At 28.5% G+C, this 26,528-nt stretch overlaps 2 protein-coding genes across 3 annotated transcripts in view; one reads left to right on the top strand and one right to left on the bottom strand.

Annotated features, from left to right (window-relative positions):
* The window catches only part of LOC111620432 (nitric oxide synthase, salivary gland-like), a 53,717-nt gene extending 38,771 nt beyond the window's left edge, over window positions 1-14,946 (top strand). The window contains exons 7-26 of one of the 2 annotated variants that reach the window (XM_023362354.1): window positions 141-280; window positions 453-627; window positions 3,582-3,683; window positions 3,751-3,945; window positions 9,562-9,659; window positions 9,885-10,029; window positions 10,104-10,208; window positions 10,289-10,356; window positions 10,436-10,546; window positions 10,630-10,804; window positions 10,870-11,008; window positions 11,082-11,160; window positions 12,033-12,226; window positions 12,301-12,470; window positions 12,540-12,750; window positions 12,831-12,918; window positions 12,994-13,124; window positions 13,241-13,389; window positions 13,465-13,656; window positions 14,583-14,946. In XM_023362354.1, the coding sequence (XP_023218122.1) occupies window positions 141-280; window positions 453-627; window positions 3,582-3,683; window positions 3,751-3,945; window positions 9,562-9,659; window positions 9,885-10,029; window positions 10,104-10,208; window positions 10,289-10,356; window positions 10,436-10,546; window positions 10,630-10,804; window positions 10,870-11,008; window positions 11,082-11,160; window positions 12,033-12,226; window positions 12,301-12,470; window positions 12,540-12,750; window positions 12,831-12,918; window positions 12,994-13,124; window positions 13,241-13,389; window positions 13,465-13,656; window positions 14,583-14,687 (2,772 nt within the window). In that variant the 3' untranslated portion in view covers window positions 14,688-14,946. The remainder of the gene's footprint in view (window positions 1-140; window positions 281-452; window positions 628-3,581; window positions 3,684-3,750; window positions 3,946-9,561; window positions 9,660-9,884; window positions 10,030-10,103; window positions 10,209-10,288; window positions 10,357-10,435; window positions 10,547-10,629; window positions 10,805-10,869; window positions 11,009-11,081; window positions 11,161-12,032; window positions 12,227-12,300; window positions 12,471-12,539; window positions 12,751-12,830; window positions 12,919-12,993; window positions 13,125-13,240; window positions 13,390-13,464; window positions 13,657-14,582) is intronic. The other variant, XM_023362355.1, reaches the window with a different exon arrangement.
* Window positions 14,947-18,155: 3,209 nt separating this feature from the next.
* Window positions 18,156-26,528, bottom strand: part of LOC111620451 — a 34,949-nt gene continuing 26,576 nt past the window's right edge. The window contains exons 33-48 of the mRNA XM_023362374.1: window positions 25,863-26,152; window positions 25,697-25,791; window positions 25,490-25,634; window positions 25,322-25,426; window positions 25,195-25,241; window positions 25,053-25,121; window positions 24,774-24,948; window positions 23,810-23,948; window positions 23,660-23,738; window positions 23,225-23,588; window positions 22,933-23,143; window positions 22,233-22,320; window positions 18,930-19,060; window positions 18,725-18,867; window positions 18,458-18,649; window positions 18,156-18,375 (exon numbers count right to left, since the gene is read on the bottom strand). Of these exons, the coding sequence (XP_023218142.1) occupies window positions 18,274-18,375; window positions 18,458-18,649; window positions 18,725-18,867; window positions 18,930-19,060; window positions 22,233-22,320; window positions 22,933-23,143; window positions 23,225-23,588; window positions 23,660-23,738; window positions 23,810-23,948; window positions 24,774-24,948; window positions 25,053-25,121; window positions 25,195-25,241; window positions 25,322-25,426; window positions 25,490-25,634; window positions 25,697-25,791; window positions 25,863-26,152 (2,375 nt within the window). The 3' untranslated portion in view covers window positions 18,156-18,273. The remainder of the gene's footprint in view (window positions 18,376-18,457; window positions 18,650-18,724; window positions 18,868-18,929; window positions 19,061-22,232; window positions 22,321-22,932; window positions 23,144-23,224; window positions 23,589-23,659; window positions 23,739-23,809; window positions 23,949-24,773; window positions 24,949-25,052; window positions 25,122-25,194; window positions 25,242-25,321; window positions 25,427-25,489; window positions 25,635-25,696; window positions 25,792-25,862; window positions 26,153-26,528) is intronic.

Below are 26,528 nucleotides of genomic sequence, written 5' to 3'. Positions count from 1 at the left end.
ACAAACCGTTGAGTTTAAACGAGCAGCGGACCTACTAAAAATCATTAATTATTTAACGGCCATAAAAATTATATTTATATTAATGATGTCTCCAAAGTTCAGCGAATTTTTCGCAAAAAAAATTTATTTTGTTCGAATAGATTTGTCAAGATTTAGGATGGAAAGGAAAAGGAGGAAGATGGGATATTTTACCTCTAGTGCTGTCAGCAAACGGACACGATCCGGAATATTTTGAAATTCCTGAAGACCTGATTCTACGAGTAAACATTAGTCATCCAACGTAAAATAATCTTTGCTTTATTCTTTTATTTCAAAAATAATAAATGAATTTTAGTTAATAAATCTTTTTGTAAATGCGAATTTATGGAATTTAATTATATTGTTGGAATTTTTCGGATTTAATTGAATGTCTAAAATAAAAGTCGCGTTTATTTTATTTTATTCTTTTTTAGTTACGAATGGTTTAAAGAATTAAATATTCAATGGTATGCACTTCCTGCTGTATCTAATATGTTGTTTGATGTGGGCGGAATTGAATTTCCAGCAGCACCTTTTAATGGTTGGTATATGGTCACTGAAATTGGTTCCAGGGATTTTGGAGATCCTCATAGATATAATATATTAGAGGTTAGTTTGTTATTAATTACAATGTTTGTTATGCACGCAAACTCCAGCGTCATAGCGTTAAAAATGTAATACTTTTTCTATGGAAAAACTCTTTTCCAAATATTCCCAGAAACGGAAGTAGATNGACAAATAGCAGATATTGTACAAACCGTTGAGTTGAAACTAGCAGTGGATCTACTAAAAACCATTTATTATTTAACGTCCATAAAAATTATATTTATATTAATGATGTCTCCAAAGTTCAGCAAATTTTTCTCAAAAAAAATAATTTATCAGGAAGCACACGAGTGCCATTCGATGACAAGCTCCACGACAAAAACAAGCTTAAGCAATGGCGTCGTCAAACGGTGCAAACTCAGTAAGTAATCCTACAATTTTTTATAGCATAGTTTATATGGATTATTCCCAAAAAATTATACGTATTTTGGAAATGTTGAGTCGAATTAGTCTAGAATCGATTAATTTTATGGAAAAAACCTTTCAAACAGCCGTAGACCGTAAACTCCATACGTGCTGGGCTATGATTGGCAAGGACTCGTACAAAATGGATTCATAAAAACCGGAACGTATCTACCGTGTTATAGGGGGGGTCGACTGTACATATAAATCAAGATATCTTAATTCATCTTTATATGGATTAATGAAAACGTTTTAGAATTTAATATTTAGATATAATTGGTATTGTTATTTTTTACGTTAAAACGAATAATTATTAATTGTAACATCGTCGCAATGACGGGCTGCAATTTATTAAATCTCGATACCCAATGCTATTGATTTTAATACTGTCTTGTCCCTGTACATCATACTTTTTCTGTTAACTAGAGTCATGCCGATCGTCTAGAGAACATTTTGAATTGAAATAATATGATTTCTGGTGCAAATCGGAAGTTTTTATATAGTTAATCTGGGCCTCCTGCTCTTGACCTTTCTATATTTGGTCTCCACTTTCATCTGTTTAACTCCGTTCTCGAGATTAAGGAAGGACAGACAAACGGACGCTGGTGGAATGTATAGGTCTGCAATTTTTAAATTGCAGCCAAAATAGATTTATGTATTTTATAAAATATAATAGTAATGTAATATGAAACTATATATATGTATATAATATGATAATATTATCAGTCTGTTATTGTTATTAGTTTAGATACACTAAGCGAAGTCTAACTGTATTGTGTTGTAGACATATTAATTTAAATTCTCTTTTTGTAAGAGTTTCAGGCATTTGAAAATTTTTAAAAATAATCTATATAGACTTTTAGAGTAGGAGCTTTGATTATCACAACATTAGTATTGATTTACACAAGCGAATAGTTGTAAAGGTTTAGATAAATATAATTAAATATTTAGACTTATGATTACGTAATTTTAATATTATTTTATATTTAAAATGTTTTAAGAGTTGTATTAATACCTTTTGTTTTTTATCTTTAATATAGCTCTATTATTTTGAATATGTATTCCAATGCCTATATCGTATACCCTTTCGTATAAATATTGTATATAGTTTTATATAAATTAATGAAATGATTTCACTTCTTTTAAACTTTTTAAGTTTTATATTTTATTTAAAAAGTAAATACAATTCAATGCAATATCACATAAAATTTTTAAAAAATATGCAATAAAAAATCATTTTTCGACCATTTAATTATAGTAGGAATTTTTCAATTGGTATTGTGAAATGAGATTTGATTAGAAGAAAATGTAATATCAATTTTTACTTAATTATTTGTTTAATGACATAAAAATAGTCCGGGAAATTTCAGTAGTTTTGATTATACTGTGATTTATGACTTAACCTAAGGTTAGAAAGTATAGAAAGAATAACCTATAGGTTATATATTAAAGGTATTAATTAATATTTATTTAATTAATTAAAAATGTGATTAAAAATTGCAGCCCAGTATTATGCCGATGTTACAATAAAATAATTGCTAGTTTATAATATATAATGTCGCGAAAATTATAAATTAAATAATTTTTCACTTAATAAAAGAAAATACTTAAAAGGATAAAAATAAAATAAAAACGTAATTTTTCTTAGTTTTCATTCTTTTCACTTAAACTATTGTGTATTATTTTCATATAAATAAAAATAAAACTTATTTTAATTTTATTAATTATTGATAACGATATTTATATAATTTATATTTATTTAATTATTATAATTTAATATATGATAAGTATAATTAATATAGGTTATTCTATATTAGTAAAAATTTGTCATTAGAATATACTTTTCTGATTATATTCTTTGACAAGTTAAAAATGGATATTTCTTCTCGCTCTTAGTGCCCACAGGGCGGAAAGAGAAGCAAGAAAGAAAAAAAAAATTTATTTTGTTCGAATAGATTTGTCAAGATTTAGGATGGAAAGGAAAAGGAGGAAGATGGGATATTTTACCTCTAGTGCTGTCAGCAAACGGACACGATCCGGAATATTTTGAAATTCCTGAAGACCTGATTCTACGAGTAAACATTAGTCATCCAACGTAAAATAATCTTTGCTTTATTCTTTTATTTCAAAAATAATAAATGAATTTTAGTTAATAAATCTTTTTGTAAATGCGAATTTATGGAATTTAATTATATTGTTGGAATTTTTCGGATTTAATTGAATGTCTAAAATAAAAGTCGCGTTTATTTTATTTTATTCTTTTTTAGTTACGAATGGTTTAAAGAATTAAATATTCAATGGTATGCACTTCCTGCTGTATCTAATATGTTGTTTGATGTGGGCGGAATTGAATTTCCAGCAGCACCTTTTAATGGTTGGTATATGGTCACTGAAATTGGTTCCAGGGATTTTGGAGATCCTCATAGATATAATATATTAGAGGTTAGTTTGTTATTAATTACAATGTTTCATTTTTATTATTTTATTATTAATATTTATAATTATCAAATTTATATTTATTAATATTTATTTTAAAATCTCAATATATAAATTAGGAAGTTGCCATAAAGATGGGTTTAGATACGAGATCGCATTCAACTCTTTGGAAAGATAGAGCAGTGGTGGAAGTTAATTTTGCAGTTTTGTATAGTTTTCAGGTATATTGTTTGTAGAATCATTACTATATTATTAAATTAGCTCCTGATTACTTATATTTATGAATAGAGAGATAATGTAACAATTATGGATCATCATGGAGCATCGGAATCTTACATGAAGCATTTGGATAATGAGATTCGTTTGAGAGGAGGCTGTCCAGGAGATTGGGTATGGATTGTACCTCCATTAAGTGGAAGTCTCACTCCAGTTTTTCATCAAGAAATGCTTTACTATCAATTAAAACCGAGTTATGAATATCAGGTAATTTTATGTTTTCATTAACTTTCATTATTTTATTAGAACTTAACAAATTGATAAAATATATCAGACATAAGAATGAAATTGAGATAACAAACATTAAAAAATGCATTCATTTGAATTATTTATCGTTATTACCAGATACATTCCCATTAAAGTGTTTTCGAGAAAATTTAAGAATTGCGGGTTCGAGTTCCGCTCTGGGCCGATTTTTTTTCTTTCAAAATATTATAAATTATTTATAAATATTAATTTTAATTATAACTATTAATAAGAAATCACGCCTACGTCTAGTGACAAATTATTTAAAAATTAATTTAAAAAACTCAGAGATATATCCTGTTTTAATCCGGTAATCGTTTGCTATAATGTATGTCCACAGACTTAGCGTATATTAAATTAATTTAGGCAATAAAATCTGTTTTAACATTTAAAAAGTTGTACATATCTCAATATTCTAATGTAAAACATCGTTGCATTTATAACAAATAAACTGAAATTACTAATTACAAAAGTGAAATTTGTAATCGGTTTGGGTTTTTACATCAATGATACTTGTTATACAATAGAAAATGATTGTTACGGACATAAAGACTTAATAATTGAAAGTACAGAAGAATATTTTTAATGGCTTTAAATAGTAAATCCATATACTACACTATAAAATATATTAAGTGGAGAGATTATTATAAAGAGAATATTTGCTTGTGTAATTCCATTTCTTTTGCAGAATAAATAATAAAACAGAAAATTTTGCTAGGTTGGTCCCTGCAAAAAGATATTCTCTGAGATATTTAACGAAATAAATGCCAACACATACAGATGGGTATTTTTTTGGCCTGTGTGCGTGTTTCGTTTAATATCTCAGGATGGAATAAATATTAAGATACAAAATTTGGCATGGTAACTTGTAAATAAAAAGCATTTATGCTATTAAATTTTGCTAGTTAAAGGTAAACGCATGGAAGAGATAGAGGAAATTATTTGTCATATTTCGATTGGGGTCACATTTTATGAAAATTTTATTCGTTATTGGCATTTATAACTTCATAAAAAACTTATTAATACCCTCAAATTATAATAATTAATCTATATATATAAATGAGGGTGTTTGTTTGTTTGTTCGCTAGCTCGTTCAACCAATTGCTACGAAGCTCGGAAGTTACGTTCATATACTTCTAACTTCGATCATGTNTATAAATTATTTATAAATATTAATTTTAATTATAACTATTAATAAGAAATCACGCCTACGTCTAGTGACAAATTATTTAAAAATTAATTTAAAAAACTCAGAGATATATCCTGTTTTAATCCGGTAATCGTTTGCTATAATGTATGTCCACAGACTTAGCGTATATTAAATTAATTTAGGCAATAAAATCTGTTTTAACATTTAAAAAGTTGTACATATCTCAATATTCTAATGTAAAACATCGTTGCATTTATAACAAATAAACTGAAATTACTAATTACAAAAGTGAAATTTGTAATCGGTTTGGGTTTTTACATCAATGATACTTGTTATACAATAGAAAATGATTGTTACGGACATAAAGACTTAATAATTGAAAGTACAGAAGAATATTTTTAATGGCTTTAAATAGTAAATCCATATACTACACTATAAAATATATTAAGTGGAGAGATTATTATAAAGAGAATATTTGCTTGTGTAATTCCATTTCTTTTGCAGAATAAATAATAAAACAGAAAATTTTGCTAGGTTGGTCCCTGCAAAAAGATATTCTCTGAGATATTTAACGAAATAAATGCCAACACATACAGATGGGTATTTTTTTGGCCTGTGTGCGTGTTTCGTTTAATATCTCAGGATGGAATAAATATTAAGATACAAAATTTGGCATGGTAACTTGTAAATAAAAAGCATTTATGCTATTAAATTTTGCTAGTTAAAGGTAAACGCATGGAAGAGATAGAGGAAATTATTTGTCATATTTCGATTGGGGTCACATTTTATGAAAATTTTATTCGTTATTGGCATTTATAACTTCATAAAAAACTTATTAATACCCTCAAATTATAATAATTAATCTATATATATATATAAATGAGAGTGTTTGTTTGTTCGCTAGCTCGTTCAATCAATTGCTACGAAACTCGGAAGTTATATTCATATACTTCTAACTTCGATCATGTCATACATCTCACACCAAAATATTGACGAATTTCTACCCATAAATTAATTTTTGTGGACATTCGATTTTCTAGTTTTACATATAGCGCCGTGTATTAGGAAAAATTTAAGAAATTAATAAAGTAAATATAATTCTTACAAAAAAGGATATAATTTTAAATATATTTATTTATTTAATTGCTGCGACAATGATATAGTGAGAAATAGATGCGCTGTTACGCGTCATTACGCTATTACTGCGACAGTAGCAAGTAGCACTTTCTGTGTACAATATAATGTTTTGCTCCTGTACATTATATTTTTCCTGTTATGAAGTCTTGCCGGTTATGTATCTAACTAAGTTCAGGGCAAAATTTTGAATTGAAATAACGTGACTTTCGACTTCCATTGAAAGTTCGAATATAGTTAATCCGGTTCCTCTTTCTCTTATGATTTCCATATCTGTCACGGCATCCATCTATCTAACTTTATTCTCGAGAATAGTGGTAAACAGCAGACAACAGTGAATTTATGGGTTTCAAGTTTTTCAAATTGCAACTCAATACGTACCCTTTAGTAACCGAGTGGATAACAACCACCAAACACAGGGTTATATTTATATTTATCTTATTTCTTATCTTAACAGATAAGAAGATAAGGAAAGTTCGATGAATTAAATTTAACAATATTTTCTAATCAAAAATACATGTAAAACAGCGATAAATCCGCATATAACGTTGCCGAACGGCTAATAAGAAACATTTTTTGTTCAAATGCTATGGCGGATATAGCGAATATGCATGTGAATAATACAATGTCAAAAATAAAACATTTAAATTTTTACACTTAATCAAATGAAAAATTTATTATCTTCTATTGTTTAGATACTTATAAATTCATCTTATATCATTTTCAACAAGAAAAATCGTAATATTGTCAAGCATTATTATTAGTAGTATTTAATAATCTAAATATATAAAATTACTTGTCCTGACTGACTGACTCACTGATTCATCATCGCTCAGTGCAAATCGCTGAACCTAAAGAGGTAAAATTTGGTACACAGTTAGGGTACGTCATGAAAACGCACACTAAGAAGGGATTTTTCGAAATTCCCCCGCAAGGGGGAGGGAAAGCATTAAGGCTTAACCGGAAGAACGGCTTTTACTGTACTATTTTAGATGCGATTTTTTCTTTTCAACTACGTTTAGTCTTCATTGAGTACTTAGGTGTATTAAATTGATAACATTTCAAACATTGTTATAAATATTTTCATATATTTCGATTTTTTAACCAAATGTTCAAACCGTTTTAAATTCGAATTTGTTATTGCATATTGGTTCGATTATAGAACGATTGTAAACGTTCTAGAAATTTTATGTAATTGAAAACATTTCGTTTGATTCTCACCAATTCTCATTATTCTCAGTGGTAGGTGTTATATAACAATTACTATGGTTGTTGAAATACTGAATACAAATGGGGTTTGATTGCAAAAATATGGCGAGCGAAGTCGTTGGTAACAGCTAGTTTATAAGAAATAAGCAATGTCTTTATTTATGAAGATTTACTTCTTTTTAATAATTCTGGATAAGTCTTTCTCAGTTCCTGTACGTAAAAAAATCATACAAAAATCTAATTACTATTACAAACGAGCAAAGTTCAAACATGGATGAAGAAATTAATGGATATAATAGATACAAAAAAAAATTATAGAAGACAGAAATAATTCGAAAACTGATTTCGGAAATTAAAGCAAAGACAAAGATTGAAGGTCTTAAAAGTGGACCGTTGCAAGTAACCACAGAAACAGGAATATACGTAACCAAGAAACCATCCGTATTTAATACAAGTGTAATAAATGTCATCATAATTGTCGCATACTGTTTAGCAATGTCTGCCATCTTTATAATCGGATTCTTCATCCTCATCAAATCGAATAAGCGCACTGTAAAAACTGTGGCATCTCCCGAAGACACCATTAGATGACAGAGACGAATTAGTAAATTGCTAGCAGAAAAGATGAATTCGAAATCGAAAAGCATCGTCCATACTGAACCTTCATCATCTATGCAAATACCATTCGATTCTATAAAGGAATAACAACATAATGAACAATTACAACTTATAAGACTTTGCATGAAGGACGAAGACATAATGAGTAAGAAAGATACGAGTATTAATTAAATATTTTATATATTCACATATAATAAATTAAGGAATTTATTTTNTTGGTTTTCGAGTCTTTGTAGAATGAGACATTTCTCGTCTTGCACTTAACTGAAGTTTATCACCAAGAATATCATCAAGGGATTCTTCTTTTTGAGTGACATTAATATCAAAGAGTCCACTGTAGTCCTTGATAAAAAAAAGTATATTTTGATATAAATATTTTATGACAACTTATTAGAGGATAATATAAGAGTGAATTTATAAGCCTAAAAAAAATAAAAATTAAGATTTAATCAGAAAGCATTCATAATCATATTTACATAATGTTAACATATTCAACTATATATAATAATTAATTAATTAAAGTTCATTTAAACTTCATTATAAAATAATAATTTTTATTATATTAAAATTATTTTCGTTAATATTCATTTTTATATAAAAATGAGCCATCATTAAAATTCATACTTAAATATAAAATATATGGACATAAGCTTTTATGGATATAAATATATCGGTGAAAAATTATTTATTGTAGTTTATTTTAATTTTTTTATAAACTTTGAAATGTTTTAATATTTATTTAATTCGCTATATATGTAGATATGTAACACAAATTAATGCAAAGAATTTTACAAAATTCGACAGAATTCTTTTCCTAAAATATACTTTCTATTCAAATATTTTACGTTAGTAAGTGAAAGGCCAATGTAACTTTATTATAAGAGATATTTTTAACAATATCAAAGTCAAAAGATATCTAATGTAATGATTAATTTTAATTATGTTGTCGCTACTAACTGTATTCAGAAACTTGAAAAAGACCTAAGGACATAGTTACTTTAAACTTTATTTAAGATAAGTATAATAACATAAAAATAATTATAATTAATAAATATTCAAATTGTACATTTTAATTGTTTTGTCATGTTCTTTTAATGTCAAAGTCATTAAAACAAGAATTTGTATTTGTTGTAGCTTTATTTAATTATGCCACTTAATGCTGTCAGTCAATTACTGTTATCAGTACAAGTTAAGCGAGTCTCAAAGTGATTACAATAAGTAGATTTTACTGTATATTTATCGTGTTATCTGTATATAGAGTTAGCTTAACCCCTTGGCCATCCAGCCGTTCAGCCCATCGCTCTGGGGACCCGAGATCGAATCCGGGATGTCGAAAAACCCCAGGAATTTTTCATCGGAGATATGTCCCGGATAACTAGGGCTTTGTATCTCACTATCTGTCGCCCATCGCCATCATAAATATATGAAATCTAAATGTTGAGTTTTATAAAATTTCTTTTATATAGGAAGCAGCTTGGCGAACTCACATTTGGGAGAAGGATCGAGAGAAAAATACGAGCCCGAAACCTCCTATTAGAAAATTTCGTTTTAAAGAAATTGCCAGGTAAAAACACTTTTTACATAAAACGTTTAATAAAAATTAAGTATATTATTTAATACGATATAATGAGCGTAATACAATTATTTTAAAGTAGAAAGAAATATTGTAAACTATATATTACAAATACCAGCATAAAGTGGTTGGTTTTCCACATTTTTTATTTGATAAATTTCTTCTATAATAAATTCTAATTTAACAGTCGTATAATTAATTATAATTAAATTACAGAGCTGTTAAATTCACTTCAAATTTATTCGGAAAGGCTTTATCTCGTCGGATTAAGGCAACGATATTGTATGCTACTGAAACTGGAAGATCAGAGCAATATGCCAAATTATTAGGAAATATATTTTCACACGCTTTTAATGCCACAGTAAGATATAGTAAAAATATATCTAAACAGTGAGAGCCAAATCCTTTATAGAAATCTCAAACTTATTTTCTTAGGTTGTGTGTATGGCCGATTACGATATAATCAATTTAGAACACGAAGCGTTACTTCTTATTGTTACAAGTACTTTTGGAAATGGCGATCCTCCTGAAAACGGAGAAGTAAAATACCTATTATAATGATCAGTTTTATATTTTTCGGATGATTAAATCGTGAAGAATTACTTATTTTTTTATTTTAGGCATTTGCTAAGAATTTACAAGCTATCAAAGTTACTGGAGACACAACACCTGATATCACATACGTCAGGTAAAATTTAGCATTATTTTAAGGAAATTTAGAAAAACATAACCGTTTTATTGATGTATTATGACGTGATATCCTACAGGAGTACCTCCATGTCGTTTGTAAGGATGAATAGCATCAGTACCGATTTAGAGGAGGATTCTCTACCTTCACCCAGTCCAGATGTTGACATTGGTCCTCTTAGTAATGTTAGGTAATTAAAAAATATTTTATTTTTGTATTTTAAATTTTGTTAAACTGAATTAATACTTCTATAGTAACATACTTATTATTAAGATTTGCAGTATTTGCTTTGGGTTCGAGTGCTTATCCAAATTTCTGCTGCTTCGGAAAATGTTTGGATAATTTGTTGACCGATTTAGGAGGAGAAAGGATTCTTAAAATGGCAACTGGAGATGAATTATGTGGACAGGAACAATCGTTTCGCAACTGGGCAAGGCATGTATTTCAGGTAAGTATATAAAACACACTGCAGTTACTGAAATCGATTTAATGTGTTAATTAGTTGTCATTTAGGTGGCTTGTGATGTATTTTGTGTGGGAGATGAAGTAAACATGAACGATGCCACGGCAACATTGAAATCCGACACTTCTTGGATTCCTGACCGAGTACGTTTGCGAGTGATTAATACTCCAGAAGTAGACATATCTCGAGGTAGTTTCATATAAATATAAAAGTTTGATTTCACATATCTATTTGTAAAAGTAAATTTTTATTTTCTCAAAAGGTGTTGCTAAAGGAACCAACAGACCAGTGACTTCATGTTTTTTGGAAGAGAGGGAATTACTCCATTCGGAGACAGAAGAGTATGTTTTGTTTATGTAATTTTAATAAATCAAGATTTTCCAATATTTCCAGTAATCAAGAGCTTTCTTTCCATGGAAAGTAATGCGATAAAAAAGATTGAAATAAGTACTTAATCATTAATAGAGCAGTGATGTTGCTTTGCAATTCTTTGACAATTTAGGCCTACCGTGACCAGTTAATTAACATTTAATCTTTTACTATTAAATAATAGCTATTTAAAAAGGGTTATCACACATTAATAAATTACCTTTATAAATTTTTCAGATAAATATGACTATTCTGGCACACCTAAAATGCATTTCGGCTTAAAATACCTTGTTATAGCCCTCATCAATTAGAAACATTTTGGTCAGTTATAAACGTATTATACCACTCATACAATGATACAATTTACATGTCTAAAAATACGTGTATATGCACAGTACTATAGCATTAAAATAGAATAAATAAAAGGCTAGCTATCGATAGTTGCACTTATAACTAATGACATATCGATATTGTACAGTACAATCAAATTTTAAAGCAATATAAACTTATTAAAGAAAATATATTAATAATAATTTTTCATAGTATGGTTTGCATAATTAGAACAAAACAAAAGGTTTGTATTTTATAACTGATTACAGTATAATACTTTATGTAAATAAACTTTAAATTTATATATTTTATGTAATATTATGCATTATAAATTTATTTAGCATTTTATGATAATTTTTTATGATATGCGAATGTGACTTTATTTTTAGAGAATTACTTATATTTTTATTAATTTTCAATTACCTGTATCTATATATTATGCTTTAATTTTTGTTCTCTTAATTGAAAGAATTTAAAATATATAAACATATTCTTTTAAAATATATAAACATAGTCGACAAACCATTTTGGTGAAATTAAACATGGAACATACGGGACTGTCATTTCTTCCTGGTGATCACATTGGAATCTATCCAGCTAATAAGACAGAATTAGTAGATGGAATTTTGCAATTTATAAATGAAACCTGTCCTAATCCTGATGACGTCGTACAAGTTGAACATCTTACTCCCGTACAAACTTTAGATGGTAATATTTGAGAAATAATTATATTATCGCAATACCATTAATATATTTAATTAATAACATTAATTTTTTTGAAGGCATTCAAGAGAAATGGGTGAAACACGAGAAAATGCTTCCGTGTACAGTACGGACTGCTATTACTAGGTATTTAGATATTACTACGCCACCAGGACAACAGTTATTAGGTTTGTTAGCTACAATGGCAACGGATGATAAAGATAAGAAAAAACTAGAAATATTATCAAAAGTATATTAATATTAATTACTTTAGCTTTTCCTAATCTATACAAGGATTATATTAACTACTTTTTTGTAGGATGCCGGAAAGTACGAAGATTGGAAATCGTATTATTATCCAAACTTTTTGGAAGTTTTGGAATATTTTCCTTCTATAATGCTCACTCCAGCTTTTATTCTCACTCAACTCCCTCCTCTTCAACCTCGTTTTTATAGTATTAGTTCTTCAAGGGATGCATTCCCTACTCAAATTCATGTCACTGTTGCAGTAGTGAAATTTAAAACTCAAGGTGTGTTCAATTTTAATAGTATTCAATACCTTATAGAATAGAAATTCAAATAATAAAAATTATTTTCGAATTTATCATAGATGGTACTGGCCCAATACATTATGGAGTATGTTCTAATTATTTACGAGATACTCTTGAAAACAGTAAAGTGGTTTGTTTTGTAAGAAGGTACGTAAATTCGAAAACGATGGCAAAAACACTATCCGATATTCAATTAATATGATATATTAATTTATTTAATAGTGCACCAAATTTTCGGTTACCCGATAATATTGAACTTCCTGTGGTTATGGTCGGTCCTGGTACAGGAATAGCACCATTTAGAAGCTTCTGGCAACAAAGACAGTTTGATAAGAGTAAAGAATCATCTTTAGGTTAATAATTATTTTATTAGATTAAAAATTATATTATTTTGATGTAGATTCTATTTCGAAAAGTACAGCATATAATTGAAAATAGGGCTTAACCATTTTTATTATTTTCAATATAGTGAATAAAAATTTTGGAAAAATGTTCTTGTTCGTGGGATGTAGGCGCCCTTCAGTGGAACTTTACCGAGAAGAGACAAAATTAATGAAGGATTCAAAGATTTTAACCGATATCTACACCGCCTATTCTCGATTACCCAACGAACCTAAAGTAGTTAATATTAGAATATTAAATAAACTGGCAAATATTAATTTGCAATAATTTTATTCATTTAATTATTTCTAGCGCTATGTTCAAGATATAATTAGGGAAGTCGGATCACTTATTTATGATTTAATTATACAACAAAAAGGGCACTTTTATGTTTGTGGAGATGTTAGTATGGCTGAGGATGTAAGGCAAACATTAAGGAATGTCATACAAGAATACGGTTGCAATAGTCAACAAAATGCAGAAAACATAATGATAAGTTTACAGGTAAGAATGTTGTTTTTTTAGAATTAAGATTTTTGTAAATGTTTCCAAATCAAATTTAAGGTGTAATGGTCGTTTTTAATCTTCATAAAATAAATGTATATTATATAGTTTTCAATTTAAACAATTTTTTCCAATATTATGCATTTGTATCATTTGAAAATATAAGTTAATAATTCGTTTTTAGTGTATAAAACGGCCAATATACAACTGATTGTTTCTCAATATGGAATATGAGATTGTTGATTAAAAGTTCAATTGGATGACAGTTTCAATAGAAATAACCATCTAGCATCATCATCTAGATTATAGACATGCTCATGAAGATAAAACAAGGGCATATTCTTCCCTTAACCAAAAATTTAAAACAAAATGAAGAAAACGTATTTCAGAGAGGAAAGGCTATTTTTTTTTTTTTGTCTGTATGTATGTCTATAAATCTGAAATTTATCTACAAAAACAAAACTATTTATGCACAAATATATTTCTATTGCTTTCTTACCATAATATCTGCATACACCAATACAAAACCATGAAACTCATTAGTGACATCAGTAGTTAAAATTATAGTTACATCAATTTGAAAGTAAAAGGAGCTTCGATTATATAAGAAAATATTTTAAATTTCAATAAATAAGTAAATTTTAGACTTTTTACTGTACTACTAATTATTTTTATTATTTAACATTAGTATTGTATCTTAAAGTATTGTATCTTTTTATAGACTTAAATTATTTTTTAAAATTGGTGCAACTAGGAATTGAAGTGCGAATTAATCTGAAACATTACTCATAAGAAATATGTATATATATAGGAAAAGAATTTCAATTATTGACATTTCCAAGAAATTTGCAATTTTTCTAGATATTAGGAACTGTAGAGTAAATGAATGATTTTAATATTTAAAGGTTTTAATTTCTTATTTTTAGGACGAAAATAGGTACCACGAAGACATTTTCGGAATAACTTTAAGGACCGCTGAAGTTACCAGCAGAGGTCGAGCCGAAGCCAAAAGCAGAAGAGTTCCTAGTTAATGTTTCCAAAGTACATATGTTTTACCATTTTCATTTTTCTCACTTGGAAAAAACATTTCCAAAGAGAGAAAGAACTTTTCCCTCAACATTGAGATTATTCATTTGTGTGTTTCAAATATACAATATTTTCTTTGTAATTGCTTCTGTTTTATTCAATACAAAAAATTAATAAAGGTTATGAAAGTGTCTAAAATTTTGAAAAGAACATTAAAATTTCTAATTTATTTGTCAATTTTATCTCTTATCTATTTAAGGTATCCATCAGTCAGAGTCAAATGTACAATTTATTAAAATACGATGTAAATAAACACTATAAAATGATAATATATTGTAAATATAATGTGATTAAATTAAAGTCATAATATACATGTAATTATAGATGAGACTTCAACTGAAGAGTAGAATTTAAATATCTTATTTCTTCCAAAATTTAAATATATACCTCTAAATATGAATTACAATAAAACACGATATTTGATTTAGTAGCTAACAAGTAAGAAAAGAAAAACACAATAATCTAAGTTGAAAGATAAATATTATATTACTAATACTGTATAACATTTTATTTAAACATTCCAAATACAATTAACATTGATTAATACATAAATCTCAATATTGCTATATATCATTGTGTAAAAATGATATATAAATGAAATGAATATAAATGAAATTAAACATGAAAGTAAATAGTCTTAAATATTTTTGAGTTGTTATCGTTATTTTACATTAAAATATTAATCTCATTCTAAATATAATAAATTCAAAAATTAAATTTATTTAGTATATAAGTACGAATGGATTTGTTCTATTTTTGAACAAATACTTGATATAAATCATTTTTAGTACAGTGAACTGATCAAACTTATCCATTAATACAACCAAATAAATTAATAAATTTATTAATACATTGTGAATTTAATTTCCTTAAAGTAAAGAATTGACTAAATTATAAGAAATGAAACTTCAAACTTTTTATTTTGACATTAAATTTTATAGTGTATCTCTTTCAGGATACTACTATCTTAACTACAATAATCTAAACATAATAATTAAGGTTGATTTATGCTATCAAACAAGAAATGACACGACAAATTTTATTAATTAAATTTCACTTGTATTCACATTAACTGTATTTGGCACTGAAAAGACACGTCACGACAAAGATACGACAGACGGATAATCTGAGAAATGTCTGTAGTGTCCATGCGTGTCTTTGACGTGCTCGTGCAGTATATTGTGGACGATTTTGTGATTCCATATCGTCACTTTCGCGTTGTAAAGATACATAATATTTTAGTATTTTGGAAAAATGAACTGTGAAAAATTAATAGAATTTGTTTGTGAATATCCAGAACTTTATGACGTGTCAAATCTAACGTATAGTGATAACAATCGGAAAGAAAATCTTTGGTTTAGAAAAAGTCTGATATTCTCTGTTTTGCATTTATCGACATTTAGTACAACCAAATAGCCTATATTTTCTTTAGATTTGGGGCTTGTCTTCATCAAGTATCACGTCTATTATTGCCAAGTCATCGGTAGAAAAATATTTGAACACTTATTTAGTAACTCTAAAGCAACTAGCCAGAATCTCCGTATAAACCGAGAATATAAGACTTAAAGAAGAAAGCAAGGAGTAAGAAAGAAGAAAAAGTAAGTAAGTAAGAAGTAAGTAAGAAGTAAGTAAACTGGCGAATTGTTGTGCTGTGTTGCGTTGCTGTCTGAGATAATGTGAATAGTCCATAATTTGTCGAGTCTTTGCCGATTTTTGACGAATCGTTTCCTTGTCTGAGATCAATGCTGGATTGACATTTTTTCACCAATTTAGTTTCTTTATGTAAAGAAGAATTCGAACACTCAGAATCTAGTCTAATTTGCAACAAGAAAAAAGCAAACCACAAGTGCTGAAGAGGCGCTGTCTGTAGGTAAGGCGCCATATTGGAGTTATTTATATTATGCTAAGATCTGTCATGCAAGTTTTAGTCGACCGACTGATTGATCGTACGATCGTCATTACGCGCTCAGTACTGCAATTAAATAGTTGGCCGACCGTAACGTGCGACATATGCAATAAACACGTTATATGAAAAATAAACTTAACAATTGAAGTTAGAACCTAATGACCAAATATCTGATTTAGTTACATAATGTGGCAATTATAAAACGAAGACCGTTCATGATCAACTCTGGGCAGCGAGTTAACTGGAAGTCTTAAAAAAAAGTTTTTCTAACTGTAGGAATTATTGTCACTTTGCTTTATTATTTGAAACCTTTTATGTTAATTATATTTTAAGGCTGATTGTAACCTCCTTAGTTACGCTTGTAACATCCAGTAAATGGCGTTGATTTTTAACGCTTTTTATGGAAAATTTCTTTCCAAAAGTTCTCAAAAACTGAAGCAGAACCAAACAGTTTGTGTTAGAATTTAATTCTTCTGTTAATTCTGTTTAATTCAGAATTTTGAAAAATCAAATTTAAAAATTCGTAGAAAATTAACGAATTTGATTTACAAAATTCTGAACTGTATTATAATATAGTAGTTATGTGTGAGGGCGTTAACTGGTGCCCTGACACAATCTAATGGCGATTCAAACTCGGGGCACCCAGAGTTTGAATCTGCTGTGAATCTAGTTTGGATTCCAGTATGGTGTTTTATATGAGCAAATCACAACTTTGTGGCACAATACCTGCAAAACGACTTAAATGCGCCAAAAATGACCTTTATATACGTAATCAGCTCAAAATCCTGTGCAAAAGTACAGTACCAGGACTTCTCTGTTTAAAAAAGTATCAGGACGGCGTCTTACTAGTTAGTATGCTCCGAACAACTACAGCGCTGATTCCATTACAAAGTACAGTTCAGAAATTTGTTCACCCATTTTAAAGCTTAACTCCTGTCTGTGGCTTTTAAAAATTTTTGAAATTTTATAGGGCATTTTATTCATTTGGAGGTTGAATGCTATTAAATTTTGGAATTAAAGATCAAGAGAATGGGAGATAAATGTGGTATATGTAGTTTGGATCTAAAACTCGTCTCTAACTTCAAAATTAAGCTCTCTACCATTTTATATTATTTAAATTAATAACAATTTTTTTAAATATCAACAGATGAGCCCACACACAATTTTAACTTTTTTGCCGGGAAAGTTATGCAACTCATTGCTAGATTTTTTACATGAACTTGCCAGAATAAAAAAAACGTCAAATAACTAAAAGTGCGAAAATGCAGGGAATTCACAGAAATATGGAGAAGGTATTTTTCACTTCAGAAATAAGGACGTGTTCACATAAGTGAGGATGTTTAGTAAACTTGATTTTACTATACGTAGATTTTACATACAATTTTTGGTACAGTTTTTTTTATCAACAATATTCTTGAAATTTTAAAAGTCGAAAACTTTAAGTTATATAAAAAAGGTAGTAGAACTAGTTTTCAAAATTTATTTGAATTTTATTTCCACTATTTATCCTAATGGAAATTTATACTAAATTTTATAATATTTGTATATAAAAGCGAGAAAACGTTAACATGATTAATTTCATTATAATGAGCGGCAAGAATAAATAGGCCTGTGTTTTCATTTAATTAAATTACTAGATTTAATCTAGCTTCTTCTCTGCCCTTTTTCGTAATTTCTTCTGTTTTTAACGTTACTCCAAAAATATCTTCGTGGTATCGATTTTCCTTCTAAAAATATGCACATTTAATTAAAATAATAATAATTATATATATATTTATTATTGTTATTATTAACTTAAAATATACTCACCTGCATTTTAATCATTAACATCTCCGCTTCCTTCTGTGGTAAGCTTTCATGTTGACCAATAATCGTTATCAATGTTTCTCTAACATCACGAGCCATAATTATATCTCCACAAACATAGAAATGGCATTTTCCCCTAATGACTAATTCATAAATTGTTGCCGACATTTGCTGAATTATATCTTGTACATAACACTGATATGATTAAAAAAATGAAAAAAGAAATTATTAAAAAATTTACGTCATCAGAAATAAAAAGTTTTTACTTACTTTTGGTTGTTTGGGTAAACGAGAATAAGCTGTAAATACATCTTTTAATACTCCAATCTCTTTCATCAATTTTATTTCATTCGAATATAACTCCACATCAGGATGACGATATCCGGCGAATAATATCATATTTCCAAATGTTTCTAATTGAGACATTTTCTTTAATCTTTTTAAAAATGTATAAAACATGTATTTAATTACTCACCATTGGCTGGAGCCCGTTCTTTTTCACTGTTTCTTTGTTGCCAGAAACTTCTGAAAGGAGCAATTCCTGTTCCGGGACCAACCATAATAATTGGAACGGTCTTATCAGCCGGAATATGGAAATTCGGAGCACTAATAATGAAAAAAACAAAATAATACGATATTTAATACATAAAAAAATTTCATCTTTAAAATTATTTCATAAATCACCGCCATAATTTTCGAAAAATGTTATAATTCGTTATCATTTCGGTGCAATTAGGTGACAAACTATAAACAAGCCAATAACAGCTTGTTTCATACAAAACAGGCCATGTCGTTAGCTAGTCCGTTTTGTCAAAGAAACTGATTGTATATATATTATTTTTGTTCAAATCACTTGCGCTTAGAAAAAAAATAAAATGCTTAATTTCACTTATACGAAGTAGAACCAAGACAAACTGAAACTGAATTTTTCCTTTAAAAAATGTGGCACTATTTCCGAATCGATTTATATATCATTAAAGAATATAGTTATAGATACATCCGTTCAAAAATTACAAGGAAATGTGACGCTTCGCTTTGCTACTAGAGTGCACAAATAATGTTACACTACAGAAAAAAACGATTGAACGTGACAAGCAGCATGTAGTACTAAAATTTTGCTTTCTTTTGAGAAGAATAGCTATGGAACCTTATGAAATATTGAGACATGTATAGTGAAGAAGTTCTTCGATAAATCAAGAATTTCGATAGTCCAAAGCATTCTCTGAATGTGAGAATAAACTTTAAGCATGCATACTCTGTTTAATTGTCAAGAAATATGATGTTCCGCCACATACAACAGTCACAGGACAATAGTACAGATTGGCATGGAGACATGGAAACGTTCATATCTCCATGCCAATGGTTGGCGACTTTACCATGACAATGCACGCCTGCACATTTGCTAATGTGTTTACCAAGTTTCTGATCACGTAAGGTACAGTACGTTGTATGTTTACAACTATACAGTCAAAATTTGGCATCTGCTATTTTTTCTGTATGGAGTCTAGTATAATGAGCCAAGTTTAATTATTATTTTTTTATTATAAAATTCGTTTCCTTTTTATCTTAACCATTAGAATATTTCAGCCCGAATAACTCAAACTCTAATCTATACTGTAGAAGATTCTTTATAGCAGAGAAAGTCTTTCGGGCTCTATAAAGCGATAGAGAAGATAGCGATTAAGTATGCCCATAAAAAGTTATGAAGGACAATGCAGAAAAGCTGTGGACAGTAAGTTTTTGGAAGAGGAAGGAGACAATGTACAAATACAGTACATGAGATTTTCATTCTACAGTACATCCACAGAACATAATGGATAAGATTAAGGAAAGGATTGGATTAATAAAAGACAACGCGAGACTTGCTATCTCCCGGGAGGATTTTATGAAAACTAGACCCTATTTGAATGATAGACATGTGAATAACACAAGGAAAACTCCACGTTGTCAACTGGTTGGAGAGACTCGAACACGTAATCAACCACCAGTTCGATTCATGGAGTAGGAATTAATAATTTGTATTTGCTGACAACGTTACCGTTATTGAAGAAAACGAAAATAACTTGAAAAAATGGTAGATATTAAACGAAGGAAAGAACTTTATGAAGAATATTGAAAAGAAAATGATGGCTACAGAAAGCAAAGAAATATTAATGTGTAAGGGAATTAACTTAGCAATAATTACAGAATTTATTCTTGAGGAAAAAAATGACTAGAAATGATTTATTTCTTTCTTAAAAAAAGAGAAAACTAAGAATAGTCAAAGTCAAAAGCAATAGAGATTAGGAACAATGCTAAATATTTTGAAAACATGCATTTTCTACACCTCGGTGGATGCAGATGATCCAACATAAGAATTATAAAATAGGATTAATCCAAATATGAATTTATTCCAGAAAAATCATAAAACGTAAACTATAAATGTTTGAATGAATTTCGAGCGAAAACTGAAAGCGTTGACATTAGACAAGATGAATGATACGAATAAAGAGGAACATCTCAGAGTTGGACCATAATTATATAACTGACAATTTGAAATGATTCATCAACTTTACTTTGGGTAGAGTAGGATCAAGAACAACTGTGACGAAGGGGTCTGATATCAATCTGTTGATATCAAGGGGTCTGATATCAACAGATTTTAAAGTTATAATTGTGATTGATTAAAAAGTATAAATATATTTTTATTGATTAATGTGACCGTAGGGTCGGTGTCTCTTTGACACCACGTCAGGATGTGACACCACCGAGTCTCGTAGGACTCGGAAATCGCGACTTTACGTCACGCGAGCGGTAGCGGGTGAGCGATTGGATTCGGAGTAGAGGTGAGGAGAGAGACGAGGAAGTGACTCACTCGGATTTCATATTAAATAACAATAACAATTTTAATAAGAACCAAAGAAAATACAGATATATTCGATAGCGGGCATGCCTAAAGTTCCACTAATTGTACTAGGCCGTTCGAGAGAGAGTGAGTTTACAAACGAATCGCGGGTTGATAAATACCTTTCTTCTGAGTCAAAGGTCTGTAGTAAGATGACACCGCCGATGGAATGTTCGATCAAATGGTTCTGGGTCTTGTCCGTTTACAGGAGCACGGAGATGTGGAGGCAGGGAAGTGAAGATGATATCCTTAAAGAGGCACGATCGTTGTCACGGTCTTAATCCTTGAGGACGACTTTGGCGGACGAACTTTGGAAGACGACTGACTTTGAATGTTCTTTCCGTTCTCCCTTGTTATTCCTCTTGGGTTTTTCCCATGAGATCAGGAGGTTGTTGTTAAGGGTCCGGCGTCCAATGTGGGCAATTTATCGAAAGTTCCGGGTGACACATCACTGACTAGCTGGATCCTCCTCAACAAGGAACCAACTCCGTGGGAAATAATTTTTATAGCTTTTAGCCTAACTTGATAAAACGCTCGAAGTTAAGAATTCCCCAATAATTAAAGGTTAAAATAACACTTTATTGCGGGTCGGTTCGTCCCTCACATTAAATATAAAGAAAATTAACTATAACTTATAATTATTTTTCGTTCGTTTACTGCATTATGAAGCTTAAACGAGAAAACTTTATTAAGTAAATTTGAGCCATTCATAACTCTCTTGTAATTGTGAATTTAATGATCGTAATACTTATGACATTGATTTTGAGTAACCATGATAAGTTAGGAATCGGAATTTAAGAAATAAAACAAAGAATAAATTTTTAAATATTAAATTTTATGAATATTAATTATTCACACATAATGCGTTTCTGTAAAATATATTTAAAAGTTTACCTTCTTATGAAGCAAATTACTTTTGTGCTTTTATCAGCAGTTGCCAAATAATTTGAGCATACGCCGTAATGTAATGGACCATTTCCTTCTGTAAAAATGATTTAAACAATAAAATTAAATTTACAATTTATAAAGAAAATTTTCTTTTTGTAAAAAATTATTGTATTGTATTTTATTTTATTCCATTTATTTGTAGAGTTATAAAAGTAAAAGAAAAACAATAACTGTTTTTGTATTAATATGCAGTACAGTAATCTGAATTATTACGATTGTAAAGAAATAAAAAAGCGTAAATAATAAATTTCAGTTTTTTAAAATATAAAATATTAGTTTAGTTGGATATTACAATTTAAATTTTATTTATACAAACAGCATTTTTAAAATATGAGAAATTAAAAAAATATTTCCAAATAAAATTCAACAGACGTGAATAAAAGATATTGCATCAAATAATAAGTATATTTTAAATTACATAGTTAACAGTTTACATAACTTTCTACATTTAATCGTGATGAAGATCAAGATGAATTATCTGAAATAAACCTATATCAATAAGGATAAGAAATTAACAAAAAATGTTATAACTAAACGAACTGGTCACTTCTAGTTAACTTTCAAAATTTTGATTATGTATATAAATATAATAGATATATATGTATATATATAATCTTAAATTATAAATTACATAATATATACGTACTCTGAGTTTTGAATTTTACAACTGCAACTGTTGCGTGTATCTCTCGTGGAGTGAAATCTTCTGACGAACTGATGCTGTAGAATCGAGGTTGTAGTGGCAAGAATTGAGTAAGAACAAAAGCGGGTGTAAGAACAATCGAAGGAAACAATTCTAAAACATCTAAAATATTTGGATAATAATAAGCTTTCCAATCTTCATATTGCTCGGTGTTCTGAAATATTATTAAATATTAAATATATATAAGTGTACAGTACATTACTAACATTAAAATATTCTAATACATAAGACATACTTTAGATAAACTTTCTAATTTTGATTTATCTTCTTCACTTGTAGCTAACGTAGCGAAAAGACCAAGTGAGTGTTGAGATGGAGGCGTTGTTATATCTAGTAATCTACTTAATGCCATATAAATCGAACACGGTTCAAATTTTTCATTTTTAACCCATTTTTCTTTTACTCCTAACAAACTTTGAACAACTTCTAAATTTTCAACTTGATAAACAATTTGTGGATCCGGACAAGTTGTTTTCATCTTGTCTAAAATTCCTTCTACTAATTCTTTTCTATTGACTGGATAAATACCAATATGATCTCCGGGATAGAACGATAATTCAGACTGATCGTTATTTATTTTCACCAATATAGTTTGCCGCCTGCAGAATATTTTCTTATATTTACAAATAAAAAATAAATAATATTCCTTTAATATAAATAAAATACATACTCATCTAAATCTGGAGTGAGGAATGTCACATCCTTTATGGAACAAGTAGAAAGTTTCCTATTTGTTCCCTTTGAAATAGCTGAAATTATTTTTATTTACTTTAGTTCTTATTAAGGATTGTTTTTAAGCAAAGATGTTAACGTAACTAACCTTTCATTATATCAATTTTAGATTGTTTAATAGACTGCAAGCGAATTTTTTCAGGCGACCAGGTATTACTTGATTTTAATGATTGTGTAGCATTTTTCATATCAACGTCATCACCAATACAAAATACTTCGCACGCTTCCTGTAATTAACAAAGTTGAACGTATGTACTAAGTTAAAAATTCAAAATTAACATTTTTCTGATAAAATTTAAGTTATAGAGAAGTTAATATTAAGTGTAGCAATTTGGATAAATGTAATAAAACATATTTCATGGAATTCATTAAGTACATATAACTAAAAACAAAAATTATATTGCTTTCTGTGTAATCTTATAGTGTAATCATATTATAGAATAATAAAAATCTTCGAAACAACTCATACTCGAAAGTTTCACAGGTTACTTGAAGCGTTTACAAATAAACTGCTTCAACCTTTTGCAATGACACTATTCTCAGTACTAGATGTTACTCTTTCGGCATCGGATCCAGTCTCTATTTTAATCCCTTTGTATTTCTCATAATATATAACATTTCTAGATACAATCTTTTGATAACATAATAGAATGATCAGCTTTTTTCCCCATACCTTTTCGATGTAATTTTCTGTAGATATTACTATTTATTATTATATATAAACAGTTCTGTATATTAATTTAGATGTTGATAACAAAAACTATTAAAGGTATTTTAAATAAATAAGGAATTGTTTGAAGTTATGGATCTTATTAAACATTTTTAGTGAAATTTCCTCATATCATTTGCAACAAAACAATTTTTAGACTATCTTTAATGTAGGCAATTTGATAATCAAGGTCAACGTTTAACAACTCATAAGATATTTAATTAATTAAGATCACGGAAAAAGATATTATTATTAATTAAATAATTATAAAAATATGCGAAGTTCTTGTTTTGTAAAACTAAAAAAGACATTTTTGATTTTCTCAAAATGCTATTTTACTAACTTGAAAGACTTCTTTCGCCCAATTTCTGAAATAATATTCTTGACCACAAAGTTCGTCACCAGTCGTGAGTTTTAAAATTCTCTCTCCACCAAGTTTTTCTAATAAATTGTCCACTGTTTTCCCGAATTGAGAAAATTTCGGATATGCGCTCGATCCCAAACCAAATACAGCAAATCTTTTAAAAAGTATTATATAATTCAAGTAAATGTAAGAAATAAACATTAAAAATAAATATACGATAAATTCAATTTAATTTATAAATAAATATATTTGATTTACCTGATATTGCTTAAAAGTCCAACTTCAAAATCGGTAACATTTGATGATTTACCATTCTCAAGATCTCCACTATTATTTTAAACGAAAAATTTTTAAATAAATATAAACAACATGACTTAATTATATTTAAGTTAAATCTTACTCTAAATTATCAGTTGTTTGAAGAGACTGAAGATATTTCAAAAATTCCTAAAAATCAAAATAAATTTTATAAAATAGTTATTTAGTATTTCTGAATTATTAACGTTTGTAATATTGATTAAACTTACTTCTCCATTTTCGGGAGGGTCTCCATTTCCGAAAGTACTAGCGATAATAAGAAGAAGAGTCTCGTGTTCTAACTCGGTTAAGTCATAATCCGACATGCACATCATCTGATTAACGCATAAATGCATATAAAAGTCGCAATTACCAAAATTAAATTGAAATTTACTTACTTTTGCATTAAAAGCATGCATGAAAATATTGGTTAAAGACTTTGCATATTGTTCAGATTTTCCCGTTTCTGTTGCATATAAAATCGTAGCTTTTATACGACGAGACAATGCTTTACCGTACAAATCCGAAGTAAATTTTACGGCGCTAAGAAATTATCAGTGAGAAAAATATTCGATAATATTTTAAATACAGAAGAAAAGATTTACCTAGTAATAGTTTTGAATAAAGTTTTTTTGCGTGGCATTTGAGATTTGTCTCCAGAACTGTCTTTCTCCCAAACGTGAGACTTCCAAGCTGGTTCCTTTTGAAAGAAACGAAAATAATAATTCCAGTCTGTACTAATTTTTGTCAATTGAATAAATAACAACTTACTTGATATTCATAACTTGGTCTCAACTTATAATTGAGCATTTCTTGATGGAAGACAGGTGTAATACTTCCACTGAGAGGAGGTACTATCCAGACCCAATCAGCGGGACAACCGCCTCTCAAAGTCTGCTCTTTAGCTAAATGTTTCATGAATGACTCTGAGGCATAATGATGATCGACTATAGTTACGTTTGCTTTCTGAAAAATAATAAAAACTTTAGACGAAATTAAGAGTAATTTAGAGAGAATTAAAATAAAAATACCTTCATTAAAATTCAACAGTAACGACGATCAAATTGTTTATTTTCCGCTAGTTATGAACATATGAAAACTTAAGTTTAGAGAAAGCTGATAATCCTTTTAATTTAAGATTTTTTTTATAAAAAATGTATTTTTCAGATTTGACTAAATATGGTACAAATTTATTCAAAACAAATTGTTAAGGATTTTAGAAAAATTAGCAATACTAATCAGCAAATAACTAAGTTATATTATTGTATCATTTTTACAATAAAAGTTTTAGTGCATGCTCGATGTTGTGTTGCGACATGCAGTCAATACTTTATGCGTTACGTGTCATGTTAAATGGCAAATCCATCGATCTTTCATGATTAAAAATCGACAAATTTTTTAAATCTAAATTATAACGTAAAAATTATCACTTACTAT

The sequence above is a fragment of the Centruroides sculpturatus genome, unplaced genomic scaffold, assembly GCF_000671375.1.
Source record: "Centruroides sculpturatus isolate CEXI.00-Female unplaced genomic scaffold, Cexi_2.0 scaffold143, whole genome shotgun sequence".
NCBI lineage: Eukaryota > Metazoa > Arthropoda > Arachnida > Scorpiones > Buthidae > Centruroides > Centruroides sculpturatus.
This window is presented reverse-complemented; position numbering and strand designations above follow the sequence as displayed.